The sequence below is a fragment of the Pteropus medius genome, unplaced genomic scaffold (genome assembly GCF_902729225.1).
Source record: "Pteropus medius unplaced genomic scaffold, Ma_sr-lr_union100, whole genome shotgun sequence".
Lineage (NCBI taxonomy): Eukaryota > Metazoa > Chordata > Mammalia > Chiroptera > Pteropodidae > Pteropus > Pteropus medius.
In genome coordinates, this window is record NW_024352784.1 from 1,684,210 (window position 1) to 1,698,821 (window position 14,612).

At 35.7% G+C, this 14,612-nt stretch overlaps 1 protein-coding gene across 1 annotated transcript; it reads right to left on the reverse strand.

Moving 5' to 3' along the window:
- Positions 1 to 2,421: 2,421 nt before the first annotated feature.
- LOC120590158 (olfactory receptor 51L1) lies at positions 2,422 to 3,366 on the reverse strand. The gene has a single exon (XM_039847790.1). The coding sequence runs from the start codon at positions 3,364 to 3,366 to the stop codon at positions 2,422 to 2,424; it is 945 nt and encodes a 314-aa protein (XP_039703724.1).
- Between the last annotated feature and the right edge of the window lie 11,246 nt (positions 3,367 to 14,612).

The window sequence follows — 14,612 nt, forward strand, 5'->3', positions numbered from 1 at the left end:
TATTTAAATTCTATATCCAAATACCGAGCATTTCTTAACTAATCTTATTAGTTGTTGGAGTGTATTTTCTTTTCTGAATCAGCTTGTTTATTGGGACACAAAATAGACACAAGGTTCCATGCAGTTGGAAATAGAAATCATAACTTCTTTCCTCAAAGCATTTTATCTGGACAAGATCAAGCCTTCACTAAAATAAACTTGTGGTACTATCTAAAATAGTGCACCTAAAAAAAAAAAAGATGACAAACAAAAATGAACGGCCAAATAGAATGAAGAATATTTGCATGTGAGACATAGTCAAAACTTCTCACATGTGGTAGAGATGAATTAGAGAAGAGAATAACACAGAACCAATATTTGAGAGAAAATAATCCAGAAACTTTCATCTAAAATTAATGTTCTGCTGATTAGCAAGAAGTTATGTGTTTCTTGAAAACCTTATTTTAAAGTTTTGTAGAGCGAAAACCCCAGGCCCAGATAGCATCTTTAATGAATCATTTAAAACATTTAAGGAATAACAGAAATCCTACATATGTATTTCTAGAGAATATAAAAAGAAGAATAATTTTTAATGACTTTTATGAGGCAAGTATAACTTGTATCCCATAAGCAGATAATGATATCACAGCAGCTGAGACCACAAGTTCTTTACTGAAGTGTGATATGTACACTGCATGCCCATGTCTGTCACAACCCATTTCAGAGTACTTCTCTTTTGAGGTAATGTGAGATAATTTGGGCAAGTCTTAAGTTTCTCCTGGAGATTGAAGAATATTACTGACACATGTTCTTTCTACACTGTTTTTTTTTCATGCTAACTCCTTTCCCTGGAATACTTTGCCCAGTGGTATGCTGGTACATAGTTAACAATCAGTTGTTAAAGAAATTTGTTAAAGCCCTGGAATTTAGTGTTTACTAATTTTTTGTTGTATAAATACTCCCATCATGACCAATTTCAAACTACCAGTGTGAAATTACAGAACATGGAACTGCAATGATATATGAGCCAATACAAGCCAGTTTCAGCATATCGATTTTTTTCACACTTTGTTCATCTGGCAAAAATAAATTTGACTTAAAAGGCACAACTAAAGTGTCGACTAATCCAATTCCTGATTTTTAAATCTTCAAGTAAAATTAACCACTCTTTAATAACCATATTATACTATTTACCTATTTTAATGATAACATCTATTAATTTTACTAATCTTTATACATATGTATTTCCACTATTAAAAATTATTTCTTAACATTAAGACCACACATTCCATTTGTATATTTCCACAATATTGAAAGCAGTAATTGCTACAGTAGGTATTTCATGTTTCTCAGTATTTAATTTTCTGTTTCATTTGATGAGTAAATAGGCAATAGGATTAACACTTACAGCATTTTTGAGTACTCATGATAGCTGGGGGGACCAGTCTCATAGTGATGTGTTAGTGTAGCGATCATGACCCCATACTCAAAAAGTTTGCAATATAGCTGAGAAGAAAATGAGCATGTATGAAATAATAAAATATCGCCAATAAAAGCACACATGTAAGTCATCTTAATGAAGAATAAAAAGTTAATGGATTATTTACAATAAAGAAACAGAGAAAAAGACCATAATTAAAGTCTCACACATAGAAAAAGAGGAGAAAATATTAGTAAAAGATGAGGGTGGTTATTGCTCTCAACTCCCAACCCACTCACGGATGAAGACATGAAATCCTGTGCCATAGTACTGAGCAGAGAATCTACACATTTTCCCATATGTTTAGACTTGCATTGTCAGGCTTTCTTGAGCAACTCCTGTATTTCTGCTTCAGTATTTGTTGGTAAGTTGAAAGAGCAGATAGATCTACAGTGGCAATGGGAGAAGGGACATCACTGCCCAGTGATGAAGTGAGGATTTAGTCTATAGCCAACAGTAATAGTTCAAATCCTGCCAGGAACTCAAGTTCCAAACTTGCCCCAAGAAGTCAGAAATCTTTTTATAAAAGTTATAACAGTTTAGCATGAGAAACAAAATATGGGCAAACATATTAGAAAAAAAAGAAAAAGATTAATTTCTGGGTTTAGATCTTAAACAAGAGAAACTATATAAACATAGTTACATTTCATAAGAAATTTATTGCTATTATTATCGTTAATAACTAATTTAATACTATTAAAAATTTTAAAATTTTCAAAAACAATCTCTCTTACATGCATTATAAGACTTATAATTATCTTGGGGATAAAAAAGGCCATACGTATCACAAACTGGCTATGAAAACCTGAATCTCATAGGGTTAATAATTAACTGAGATCACGTATCCAGGAAATTAAAAATTTAGGAATTTAATCAGATAATTAAGCTGCAAATATTTTACTTCTCATCTGTTCAGCTGTCTCAAGATTTTCCAGTAGGAACACCGGAGAACAGAGGTTACTTTAAAACCTCCTTCCTAGCCCAAACTTGTGAAGAATTCCTAGACGGATCTGTTTTGTCCTGACACTGTAGACAATAGGGTTAAGCACTGGAGGCAGAAGCAGGTAGATGTCAGCCATGAAGATGTGGACAATGGGAGACAGATGCTTCCCAAAGCGATGGGCCATTGACACCCCAATAACTGGCACAAAGAAGATAAGCACCACGCAGATGTGGGATACACATGTGTTGAGTGCTTTTTGCCGTTCTTCACGAGATGCAATGCTCAGCACAGCATTCAGAATCAGGACGTAAGAAAGAAGTATGAAGACTGAATCCACACCCAGCGTGGCAATAACTACACACAGTCCATAAAGGCTATTGACTCTGGCATCTGAACAGGATAATTTCAGAATATCCTGGTGCAAACAGAAGGGATGGGAGAGGTCATTGACATGGCAGTAGTGATAGCGTCTCAGTAGCAAAGGTGTGGGCAGTACAACTCCCATGCTTCTTAACAGGCAGGCCAAACCAATCTTGCCTATTACACTGTTGGTGAGGATAGTGGTGTAGTGCAGTGGACAGCAGATAGCAACAAAACGGTCAAAGGCCATGGCCAGCAGCACTGAGGATTCCAGGAATGTGAATGTGTGGATGAAGAAGAGCTGAGCATAGCAAGCACTTGCCTGAATCTCCCGAGCATTAAACCATAACACAGAAAGCATAGTAGGAAGTGTAGACAGGGACATACCTAGGTCATTTAGTGCCAAGATGGAAAGAAAATAATACATGGGCTGGTGGAGTGAGGACTCAATCCAAATGACAGAGAGAATGGTAACATTACCAATAAATGCTACCAAGAATACAAGGCAGAATGGAATCGAGAGCCAAGAATGAGCATACTCCAGTCCAGGAAAACCCTTCAGAATAAATATGGGCTCTGTAGTATCACTGGTATTCCAGACCATCGTGGTGACCCTGGCAGTGAGAAATAGTCTGTGTTATTCTTTTTTATCCCTTGTGGGCATAAACAGTGCAATCAGAATACAAAACACCTTTCTTCTTAAAATAGTGGAAGAAAGGAGGTACCTCTTGTGGTTCTCACGTGAGAAATATTTCCCAGTAGTAAAGAGCACCAAATTATGGAACAAAAGTGTGTACCGCACAAATCTGGTCATCTCTGACAAGAATTTTGATGGATTTTCATTGAGGACGCTAAAAGGCTTAAGCAGCAAAAGAGTAGAAAATGAAATCTTTACTATATAATATAAAAATAAAAATAGAGAAAAATCGAAGTAAATGTCTATGCATTTGCATAATCTTCCTGTCAATAATGTTCTTGAGTTAATTGTTTATTGCTTCTAGGCTATCTTTTAATTCATAACTACTAAATTGGCCCCGATGACTCAACATAACTGTTCTTTATACTTATTTTTATTTTATAATTTATAATATTTAAAAATAGAACATAATTATTTTAATAATAAAAAGTAAACACCCCATTATATGAAAAAAAGAGCATGAAAAGTATAAAAAGTTCCATAATTCAAAAACAGTTGCATAATTTTTAACTAGTATAACCAACTCTTCCTTAACTTAAACTCCTCATAGTAGGCTATATATACACATATATATATATACACACACATATATATATATATGGGCTATATATGTATATATCGCAATATATACAGATGCGATATATACATCAGATACCAAAATCCATGGATGTTCAAGTTCCTTATGTAAAAAGTCATGGTATTTACATATAACCTACACACATCTTCCCATGTACTCTAAATCATCTCTAGATTACTCATAAAATACCTAATACTATGCAAATACTATGTAAATAGTTGTTATACTATATTGTTTACAGAAAAATGACAAGAAAAATAGCCTGAACACATTCAATGCAGACCCAACAATTGTAGGCCTAACTACATGTCAGCAATAACAGAGGTTTTTTTTATGTTTTTGATTCACAGTTGTTTAAATCCACTGACAGGAAACTGTGGAAATAAAGGACTGTTTCATAAGGTCACAATTAAACTATTAATGCTCTTCCTGTATGCCTTCCCACAAAATAGAATTAAAACAATATATTTAGCTCAGACATCTATTGTACATTATGTCTTAAATTAATAATGGGTGAAACTCTTCATTCTTTTTATGATTTCTTGCTTGTTTTGTCTCTCTAAATGATGCTTATAATTACATTTTTTAAAATATTTATCCTAAATATTAAATGTTTTTCCAGCTTTATGACCCAACTCCATAGCAATCCCAGAAATGCAGCCTTAAGGATTCATCGGCAGTGCTTCTTAGAGACCACCAAGTTCTTTTTCCCTTTTCATTATGATTGCTCCTGCTAATACTGCCCTTGCTATAACACGGAGTTGATGCATTGGGCGTAGCATCTAAGTCCTATGGGATTCTCTGCCCCTTCAGTCCTCTGGTTCCTTATTTTAGCCCTGTCTAATCTCATTGACTGTCCTTGAGAAAACTCTTCACTTACCTTGTCCTTTAGAGTCTAGTCCTCATAGACTTCAGAAATGTCTACTTCAACATCTCAGCATCTCCCTCATTCTTCCCTGTAGATCCTTAGTCTAACACAGATTTCATCCTTGACCTGAAGTGAAGATCTTTCCAACTGTAGCCTCAGATTTATCATGGGCTCTGTCCATCTAGCACTGACCTTTAATGTCTCTATTTTACTGCAAAACCAACCAAACAAAACAAAACAAAAACATTTATTTTTCAAAATTTTGCCCTCTTGATTGCAGTTCTCAGGCTTAACAATCTACATCTGATGAACAAAAGGAAATACCATGTCATCCTCTCTCCATGTAATCAGAAAGATCTGTCACTTTCTCCCTTTTTCCCCAAGTCCAGGCATCCCTGTCCTTTGGAAGTCAGACACCTCCCTTGTACTCTTCTTCAGCCCAAAGTAGTGAATTGACATCCTACTGGGGAAGCTACTCATCATGTTCTCCATCTACGATGCATCTATTTTTCTTTACCTCCAAACGACATTTTTCTCTTTAGTCTTCAAAATCTACTAAAGTCCCTAGCTAACTGTCTTTTTTTCCAACCGTAGCCTCGGATTTATCATGGGTTCCGTCCATCTAGCACTGACTTTTAATGTCTCTATTTTACTGAAAAAAAAAATTCAAAATTTTACCCTCGGAGTTCAGAAACTTTTGTTCTGATTTCCATTCTAAAGCTCAGCTCATCACTCTAGACATTAACAGTGAAGTGTATAAAACGCGCACACACGCACACATAGTCGCGCGCGTGCGAAGATTATGTTATATATGCAATAGAAAAGTAGGTTATTTTACTTCATGCCAGGTAATTACTCTATGCTTTCTCTTTTAATTCTTCCAACCTTAATATAAATCACATTTTATATGATTCTCAGAGAAGTTGCAAGAAATCAAGTAAATCACCCTTCTTTAGAAATGTCTTCCTCTCTGCTCTGAGTCCTCTAAGTGCAGGTTTCAAAGTTTAGGAAATTTCAATTTTAAGCCTATTGATAGATATAAAATTAGGACGGGCAGGAATATCCATACTGACATTTTCTCTTTCTTATCCTCTCTCACTGACTATCCGTTATGTCTTCCACTTTTTCTCAGTCCCTTTATTGCTGTCCTTTCTCTGTTCATTTTCTTCTATTTATATGTTATTCAATGATTCCCTGGGTTTTTTGTTTATTTTAATATAATTTAATCCTAGTGCAGTGAAAAAGAAATAGTAGGGAGTGACTGGGTCTAATGATAAGACTGTTTCAAAAACCAGAGGTGTGAAAAGACCTATCACACATTCACCTATTTTAAGTAATTAAGGGGAAAACCCCTGAAGCTAAGACCATTTTATTACAGCCTCACTAGCATCTTACCTGCAGTCCTCAAAAACAATCTTTCACTGACCAGCCTATCTTAAAATTGTTGAAAAAGATTGAAGTGGAATATTATGTTTCATACATTTCAAAATTGTTTATCTCTAGAGGATGACACCCATTTTTCCCTCCATCATAATTTTACATTTTAGCCCTTGTACATTAACACAAACTATGCCACAATCTATCTGTTTATTTGTAATTTAAAAATTAACACTTACCTGATTTACGCATAAGTCATTTACATCAGTATGAATGTTTATCATGGAAACAGTAGCTCTTTTTCTCAAACAATCCAGTTTTATTTTGTCTTTCTTTGCCTACACTTTCCTCCATTGTAAGTAAAATCATATTCTCTTTCTGTTTTTGTTTCTGTGGCTTTCTCTCTCTCTGCCATTAATTTACTTTCTGAATATATTTATCCTTCCTATTCTGTTCCATTTCCTTCTATTTTGCTTTACCTAAATTCGTGTCTTTTCACCATGTAATTCTCTATTTTTTTCCAGTCCTCTTATTACCTCTATTTTTTTTCTCATTTCTCTTTGCATTTCTCTGCTTCTAGTTCTTGCATTCTTTATTTTATTTCTCACCTGAGAAGAGTGCCATCTCTATCTGAAGGTCAAAATTATACTGATTACAGATGCTACGATTTTGATCCTTCATGGACCTCAGGTCCTGAAAACTTTGATTCCATGATTAGTGAGAGTTGAATGTTTCCCCTATCTTTATAAATATTCCTGGTTTCTTCTGGAGAAGAAAATTCCAGATTGGTATTACGATCTGCTGAATCTCCAGAGATGTAATTAATATAAATAGCCCTTAACCACAGCTGTGCCAAGAGCATATGATTATGATCCCAGAAATTGTAGGAATGCATTCCTACTTCTATTCATGACTCCCAGTTTTTTTCTTTCAAATGTAATAGTTTTCTCTTATCAAATGACCACAGGAGAGTTAATTCATGATTACCACTTTAACCCAGAGGAATATTCAAATTTCAGCTTTATTAGAGACATCCATATAGAACTGTGGTGCTTAAGTGCCCTTCTCTTATAAGGTATTTACCAGTTCCCACTGAAGAAAATTGTTTATTAATATGTGTTTAATAATCATTTATTAAGCAATAACAGGATTCAAGTTTCCATAGTAATAAGTTCTGTAAAGGCAAAAGCCGTTATCTGCTCATTACTACTTCAATGGTGCTTAGTTTAGAGCATGTCTTCCCAAAAGAATCTTTTTCTTAGATTATATCTTGGTTATCCACCACTTGGCATTTATTTTAGAAACAGCTTATCATTTTCTATCAAGATATATATTGGGACTTTTATTGAGAATGTATTAAGTCTATAGATCAATTTTGAGAAAATTGATTTTTAGATTACTAGATCTTCTAATCCAAGAATATAGACCTCAGTTAAAGTCTTTATTTTTCTCAATATTGTTTACTTACTTTTCTGTTAAGATATTACATATCTTATATTAAATTTAAGTGTTTGATATTAATTTATGCTAATGTGAATAGCACTTATAAATTATCTTTTTCTGTCTTTGCTACTCATATATAAAAATAAAATTGATTTATGTTTGGTCTTTTTCCTAAAAATAAAACTACTAAGCTTACTTTTATTTCTAATAAGTAATCTGTATAATCTTTAGGCCATATTTTATAACAATTATACCTCCATAAGTAATGCCAGTTTATCCATCCTTTATTTTCAATCTTTATACCTTCTATTAAATTTATTTTTATTTAATTATTTTTTTCAATTATAGCTGACATTCTATATTATATATAAATATATATGTGTGTGTATATATATATATATATATATTTTTATATTACTGTCAATCTCTCCCTTTATGTCTGTCAACATTTGCTTTATATATTTAGGTGATTCTGCACTTGGCGTATAAATGTTTATAAAAGTTATGTCCTCTTGTTGGGTGTGTAAATATTTACAAACATTTCCTCTTGCTGGATTGATCTTTTGATCATTATGAAATGTCTTTCTTTGACTTTTGATATAACTTTTGTTTTAAAATCTATTGTGTCTGGTATAAGTATTGCCACACAAGTTTCTTTTTTTTTCATTTCTATTTGCATAAATATCTTTTTTCATCCCTTTACTTTTAGAGTGTGCATGTCTTTCAAATTTAAGTGTGTCCTTTTTTATTTTTTGCCACAGTAGAAATGTTTATTTTCAATATATTTGAAAACAGGTAGGAAGGAGAAAAATTCCTTATGTTGGTTGTGTGTTCCTTCCTGTTGTAGTTGAGCCTTGATTGCTGTTATCACATCAGTGAATGAGACTGATTCTCGAGCTGACTCTCTGTGGGGATTGGCCATGACTATAGTACATGAGCTGTTGTGTGAAGGCTGGCTCCATGAGGCAGGATTCATTTTAGTGGGGCTCTGGTGCTTGTCATCCTTGGCTATGTCATCTGTAGAACTAACTGGGTGGTGCTCTGGTATGGTCTGAAGTCAGCCACTGTGTTTGTTGGTTCTGGAGACTCTTGAGAGTTTCTCTGGTGCAGGTCCACATCACCTACTGTCTGTGTCTAGTCTGGGGCCACCTGGTAGGAGCTACCAAGTTATTTGTGTTTGGTAGCTGCCTGTGTTGGGTTTCGGGGCACCTGAGAGAGTCTATGTTCTACCAACACCAACACTGACTGGTACTTTGCTGGGCTTAAGGCCTCTTAGCAAGAGATATAGGGCACACCAAGGCCAGTCAGAGCTTCTTTGTAGTTTGTGGACCTTTGAAAGATTTTAGGAAAGTTTATAGCTTGAATAGTGGCCAGACACTTCTGAGAAACAGCTGCTGAAAGAGATTCAGCCCATGCATGAGTTGGTTGTGGTGGGGTCTCAGAGAATCACCAAGGTGGTATGAGCAGTGTTAGACATGATGATGGAGACTCAGATTTGATGCCTGCTTCTGCCTGTCAGCTGTGTAGGGGGAGGGCTCAACAAAGCAATAATAGCCCCTGCTAGAATTTCAGCACTACAGGGAGCTGCCTCTCCAGCCCTAGCCCTGAAGCCAGACAATTCAGTTCTTCCTCATGCACTTTTCAAGTTGCTGTCTCTTCACTGGAGCTTAGGGTGACTCTTTGCAAGTAAGTGATTTTATACTCAGGCACTTTAAGAGGACACCTGGGTCTACAGCAACCCTCTTCCTCACCCAGACAGAATCCCCACTGACTTTCACAGCCAGATCTTGTGAGGACTCCTCTTCCTGGCACAAGTGTTATGAGCTTGGGAGCCCAATGTGGAGCTGGGGCTTCTAGCTCCTCGAGGGGGACATCTGCAGCTGAGACATCCCTCTCAATTCCTACCCTACCACATGTGGCTGTGGGCCAATTCATTTTACATCTCCACCCCTCCTACTAGTTTTAATGTGGCTTCTTTATATCACTAGTTATAAGACTTCTGTTCATCTAGTTGTCAGGTAATTTTTAAGGTTGGTTGCTCTATAATTTAGATGTAATTTTTGATATGGTTTTGTGATGAGGCAAGCACTGTGTTTACCTACTCTGCTATCTTGACCCTAAGGCCAGTGATTGGAGCTGCAGTAAGCCAATGGAAGAAAGAACTTTCTTATTATATTTAGTGATGTGATGTGCCAGCATCAGCCTATCTATAACAAATGGTGTGGCTGGGCCAGCCCTTATGATTCTTATTATGATTGTAAGATGCCTTCAGCAATAATCATCAGTAAATTTAAAAAAAAATGTTTATTACTTACAAGTTATGAAAATTACATGATATACTTGGGGCCACCTATCAGTCATGAGGGTGGAATGGGGGAGATTGGACATAGGCCTAGGGTTCTGCTTGGGGTTCCGTTTTTATTGAGATCAAGGTGGGAGCCTAGGGTTTTGAGGCTTTCTCTTTATTTGTGAATTTAAAACACAATAGCAGGAATTTAAAGTGTAAAAAGAGAAAAAACAAGGGGCCCAAATGGTCAATTATCTAAGTAGCCTATGGTGTGGGTGATGGTCTGGCTCTTTATCTAGTTGAGTGACTCACAGTGTGTTTATTTGAGATAGCCATCTTTAAAATGAATGCTACTCTGAAGTGGATACCTTTGTAATCAAAACTTGAGTCTTACACTTGCATTATAAAAAAAGGAAAACTAAATGTGAGGTCTTATAAACGCTTGATTTATTGTACTGGTTAAGATCTCTGGTGCAATTTGCTCTCAACTTTTATTAAGTTAAATTGCTATGCATGGTAGTTTTTAACTATAGTTTTGATAGATAATAGTTAAAGGACAAATCGGATTTTCTCCTTTGTCAGTTTTGAAACTACTAGTAGAGAGATATAATTATAGACTACATTTTTAAACATTTATAAGGCTAATTAGATTTTCTATTTATCCTTTTGCTTATTTTTGTAAGTCACGTTTATCTAAGAATATGTATTTTAGATATACATTTTGATATTTATTAGCTAAAATTTACTCATAATATATCATTGTGATTTTTCAGGAATGTCGATACTGCCTTTTCCATTATCAATGTTGGTTTTATATGCATTATCTCTTTTATACTTATCAATCATACAATAGATAAATAATCTCATAAACTTTTCAAGAAGTCGATTATCAAAGGCTGGGTTCTCTAGAAGCAGATATTAAGCCAGAACTTGAGATGCAAAGTATTTTGAACAAAAGTCCAGAGGGTCCTTTTAAGAAATTAAAAAAGAGTTTATTCAGAGAATAATTTGCAAACCAGGAAACATTGACCTGGTATGAACTGAGAATACATTCCATAATGGAGAGGATAGGCAAGGTTTTTTAAAGGCAAAAGTTGTTACGAAGCTGATGATCAAAGAAATGGGTTGCTAGGAGAAACAAGACTATAAACTTACATCATTCACTTTCTGATTGGTGGAGACAACTGTACTTTCAATGGTTGGCTGACTCAGTGGTCAAGCAAGTGGGGTTGTGAGATGAGAACAATGGGTAATATATAATTAAGGATTTGTTGATGTCTTAGTTCTGTTTTTTGATCACACAATTATAGTGCAGGGAGTATCATTTGCCAATGATGTAAGGAGTACAGTTTATCAAACAGTACAATCAGCACTGGGGGCCACTCACTCTGCAGGAAGTTTGAGAGCCCAAAGTCACATCTTGCAAGCAGCTTCAGAGCTTAAGTTGCAAAAATCCAAATGTTGGGCAGCAAGATATGAAAATAAAGTCCTTATAAGTCCCTCAGTATTTATTAGGAATCAATGCCTGTGAGAGGAAGAGAGAGAAAGCAGCATTGGGCAGAGAAAAGCTGAACTGCCTGACAAGGCCACGGCCAACACACTGGGGCTCTCTGCTGCGTTACTCCAAAGAATCTCTGTTTTCAGGTGAAAACAATGGGGCATTCACTTTCCACCTTCACCCATCCATCTAATGTAGGATGCCCTGAGAAAGGTATGACTTCAGGGAAATGGACCTCAGAAATTAATGAAAATCACAGAGATCCCATTCATGTCATATTCCATGACTCAAAGGATTCTCATCAATTTTTACTGTCTTTGTCTTCATCTGCTTTCTTTCAGTTGCTCTTATGAACTCAAAATTATCATTTTATGCAGAGTAACTTGAGTTTTTTCAAATACTCTTTGTATTTTCAAAAACAAATAGATGGATTCTTCTGAATATATTAGCTATATTTTCTCTTGTAATGAAAATAATATTAAAATAGTTCCTTTATAAAATTTTTTATGACTTTCTGTTTTTCTCCTTTCTTATACCCTCATTAGTGCAATCTTTCCTGACCTATTCTCGAAATAATCTATGTAATGTACTAGCTTCCCTTCCCTAGCAGATGTCTTTATTTCAGCTTACCACCCAAAACTCAATTTCCTCATTTCAGGCTTCTCATTACCAAGGGAATGTTGTGTGAGGCAGAATAATCCCTGTGTCAGAGGATTCTCTTAATTGTCTTCATTCTAAAATAGGAAGATCAGTGCTTGAGACTGGTCAAGTGAGTAGGATAGCCCTTCGGTCTAATACCTTGTACATCTCCTCGTGGCTTCTATTGCTCTACTCATCTCATACTTTCCACCCAGGATTTCTTTCTCTAAATGCAGGCAGTGCATATTTTTAATCAAATATCTTGCTAACTATGTTAATACCTAAAAATTGTGCTGCCAAGCACTGATTAAATAGATTTATTATATAATTTTGCCCAATGACAGTAGATAAAGTTATTACAATTATTCAACAAATGTAAAACTGAGGTTAAATAACTTGCCCAAAGCCTCAGAGATAGTAAGTGGATATGCCACCATTCTAACAGTTGGTCTCTAATCTTCAATGCAGCATAAATAACATTCCTCAAACTACCCATGTAGTATTAAAATGGTCTATTCTTAATCTTATTTATTCTTATCTCTTCTATTAATTCAAGAGTTCCACAGCCATTTATACTAGAATTCTCCACTCTACCATATTCTTCTCTCCTGTCTCATTACAGTGATTAAACATGCCAAATTGTAATAACAAAATTTTACCCTTAAAAATCATCTTTGGTGTAAGCCAGAAGTTTTGGCTCAGTGACCCCAACTAGGTTTCATTGTTTAGGGATTACTTTAAGCAGTCTCCAAGGCTCGTTTACTGCTTTGGGTTCTCTGATCCTCCAAGGAAGCCACCAAAAGGCCAGGTTGAATGATTTTTCTGTGCCAGCATCAGGGAATTTCAGATGAACACCTTTCTCCTAATGGAGACAAAAGAAATTAGTAAACTCTAAGTGGATTTTCCTGCCCAGATCCCCACCCTTCCAGTGGGCACAGACCATATAGTTGCTGAATTCTTTGGATATCATCAACATCAAGGTGGAAAGTTTTAGGGTTCTGATTCACATATCTGGGATACGTTATGGAGTTCTGACTACAAATGGAAGTGTCAGTGATCTGCGACATCGCTCAAAAGCATGGAGAAATTTAAAAGGAGAAACTGATGATTGGAGGCTTTCAGAGATGAAAATGATGATGGTGCTGTGTTCATGCCTGTCCCAATAGGGAGCCAATTTCTAACTCTGGCTGCCTGGTTTTAGCACTCCACCATGAGAGAGAGAGTTACTTCGTATGCAGTGAGCCAATGTTGCTCCATGTCAAAAGTGGATAATTCCTGGAGTTCCTGGAATCCTGATAAAAGGTGTGGAGGCCAAGATATGACCTGGGCATGCATCAAAAGGACTCCCTAATCTCCATGCTCTATGAACAATAAAAGCTTAATAATAGAGGAGAACACTTAGAAGCCCGAGGCGGTGGTCCCAGAGTCAAGAGCAGGAATGATCTTAGATATGCCTCAGTGCCTTAGGTACCATGCAATTGGGTATTGCTGAGGTACGAGAGGGCTAGCATCACCTATACAGAAGAATGGGGGTGGGGGACAAAACTCTTGCTACTCCCTACATTCTGTGTTAAAAAAGAAGAGGAAAAGTTGGCAGCGACTACATGAAATTTATAGATTAGACACAAAAACCTCTGTCCAAAGTGGAGGGTAAAGCGGGGAAGGAGAATTATGCTCTGCGGGCTTTTACAAATATGTCAGGTCAACTTTGAAAAGCATTTCAATAGAGTAGAGGGCTATACAACTTCTTTTTAACAGGAAATGTGCAATCCTCCCTCCTTTACTTTATTCACATCACAATGCATCCCCTCACTTACCTACAGTTTTATTGTACTAAAAATCTTTCCTGTATTATTGACTTCTTAGGATTTTGCCTGATTTTTTTTTTCTCAGAAGGTGTACTAATGGATTAAATTTTTGCTTATAGATTGAGACCATTTGCTCTTTACATAGGACACCACACCCTCCCTGCCATGTCAGTTTCTTACTCAACTCCCAGAAAGAAAGCTTGATGTCTGCATCTTGCATTTTCACTTGCTGGAAGGTCAAAGTGGTCACATTTGCTCTAGATGGAAACCGCATCATGTATAATGTCATTTACTGTAGATGGATCCTTTCTTTTGGGTAATTGATAATGCTGAAAAACAAATTAAGCAGAATAGCTTAAAGGTATGGAAATTATGTCAGCTCTAAAAAAGAATGATTCTGCTTTGAAGCAAATCACTGAATATTTTAGGGCCTCATTTTGTTAATATGTAAAGTAGAGTAAATCCCAGACTAATTAAATCAGAAACCCAAGGGATTAAAACTAAAACATGGACTTTTAAGAATTTGATAAATCTCCCACATTATTTTACATAAAGTCTGAAAACCACAGCCTTGATAGTATAATTGTGGGAAAAAAATCAGTGTGAACTCAATTGGAATGTACAGCATTTTATAAAGTTTAGCATTTCTTTGCTTT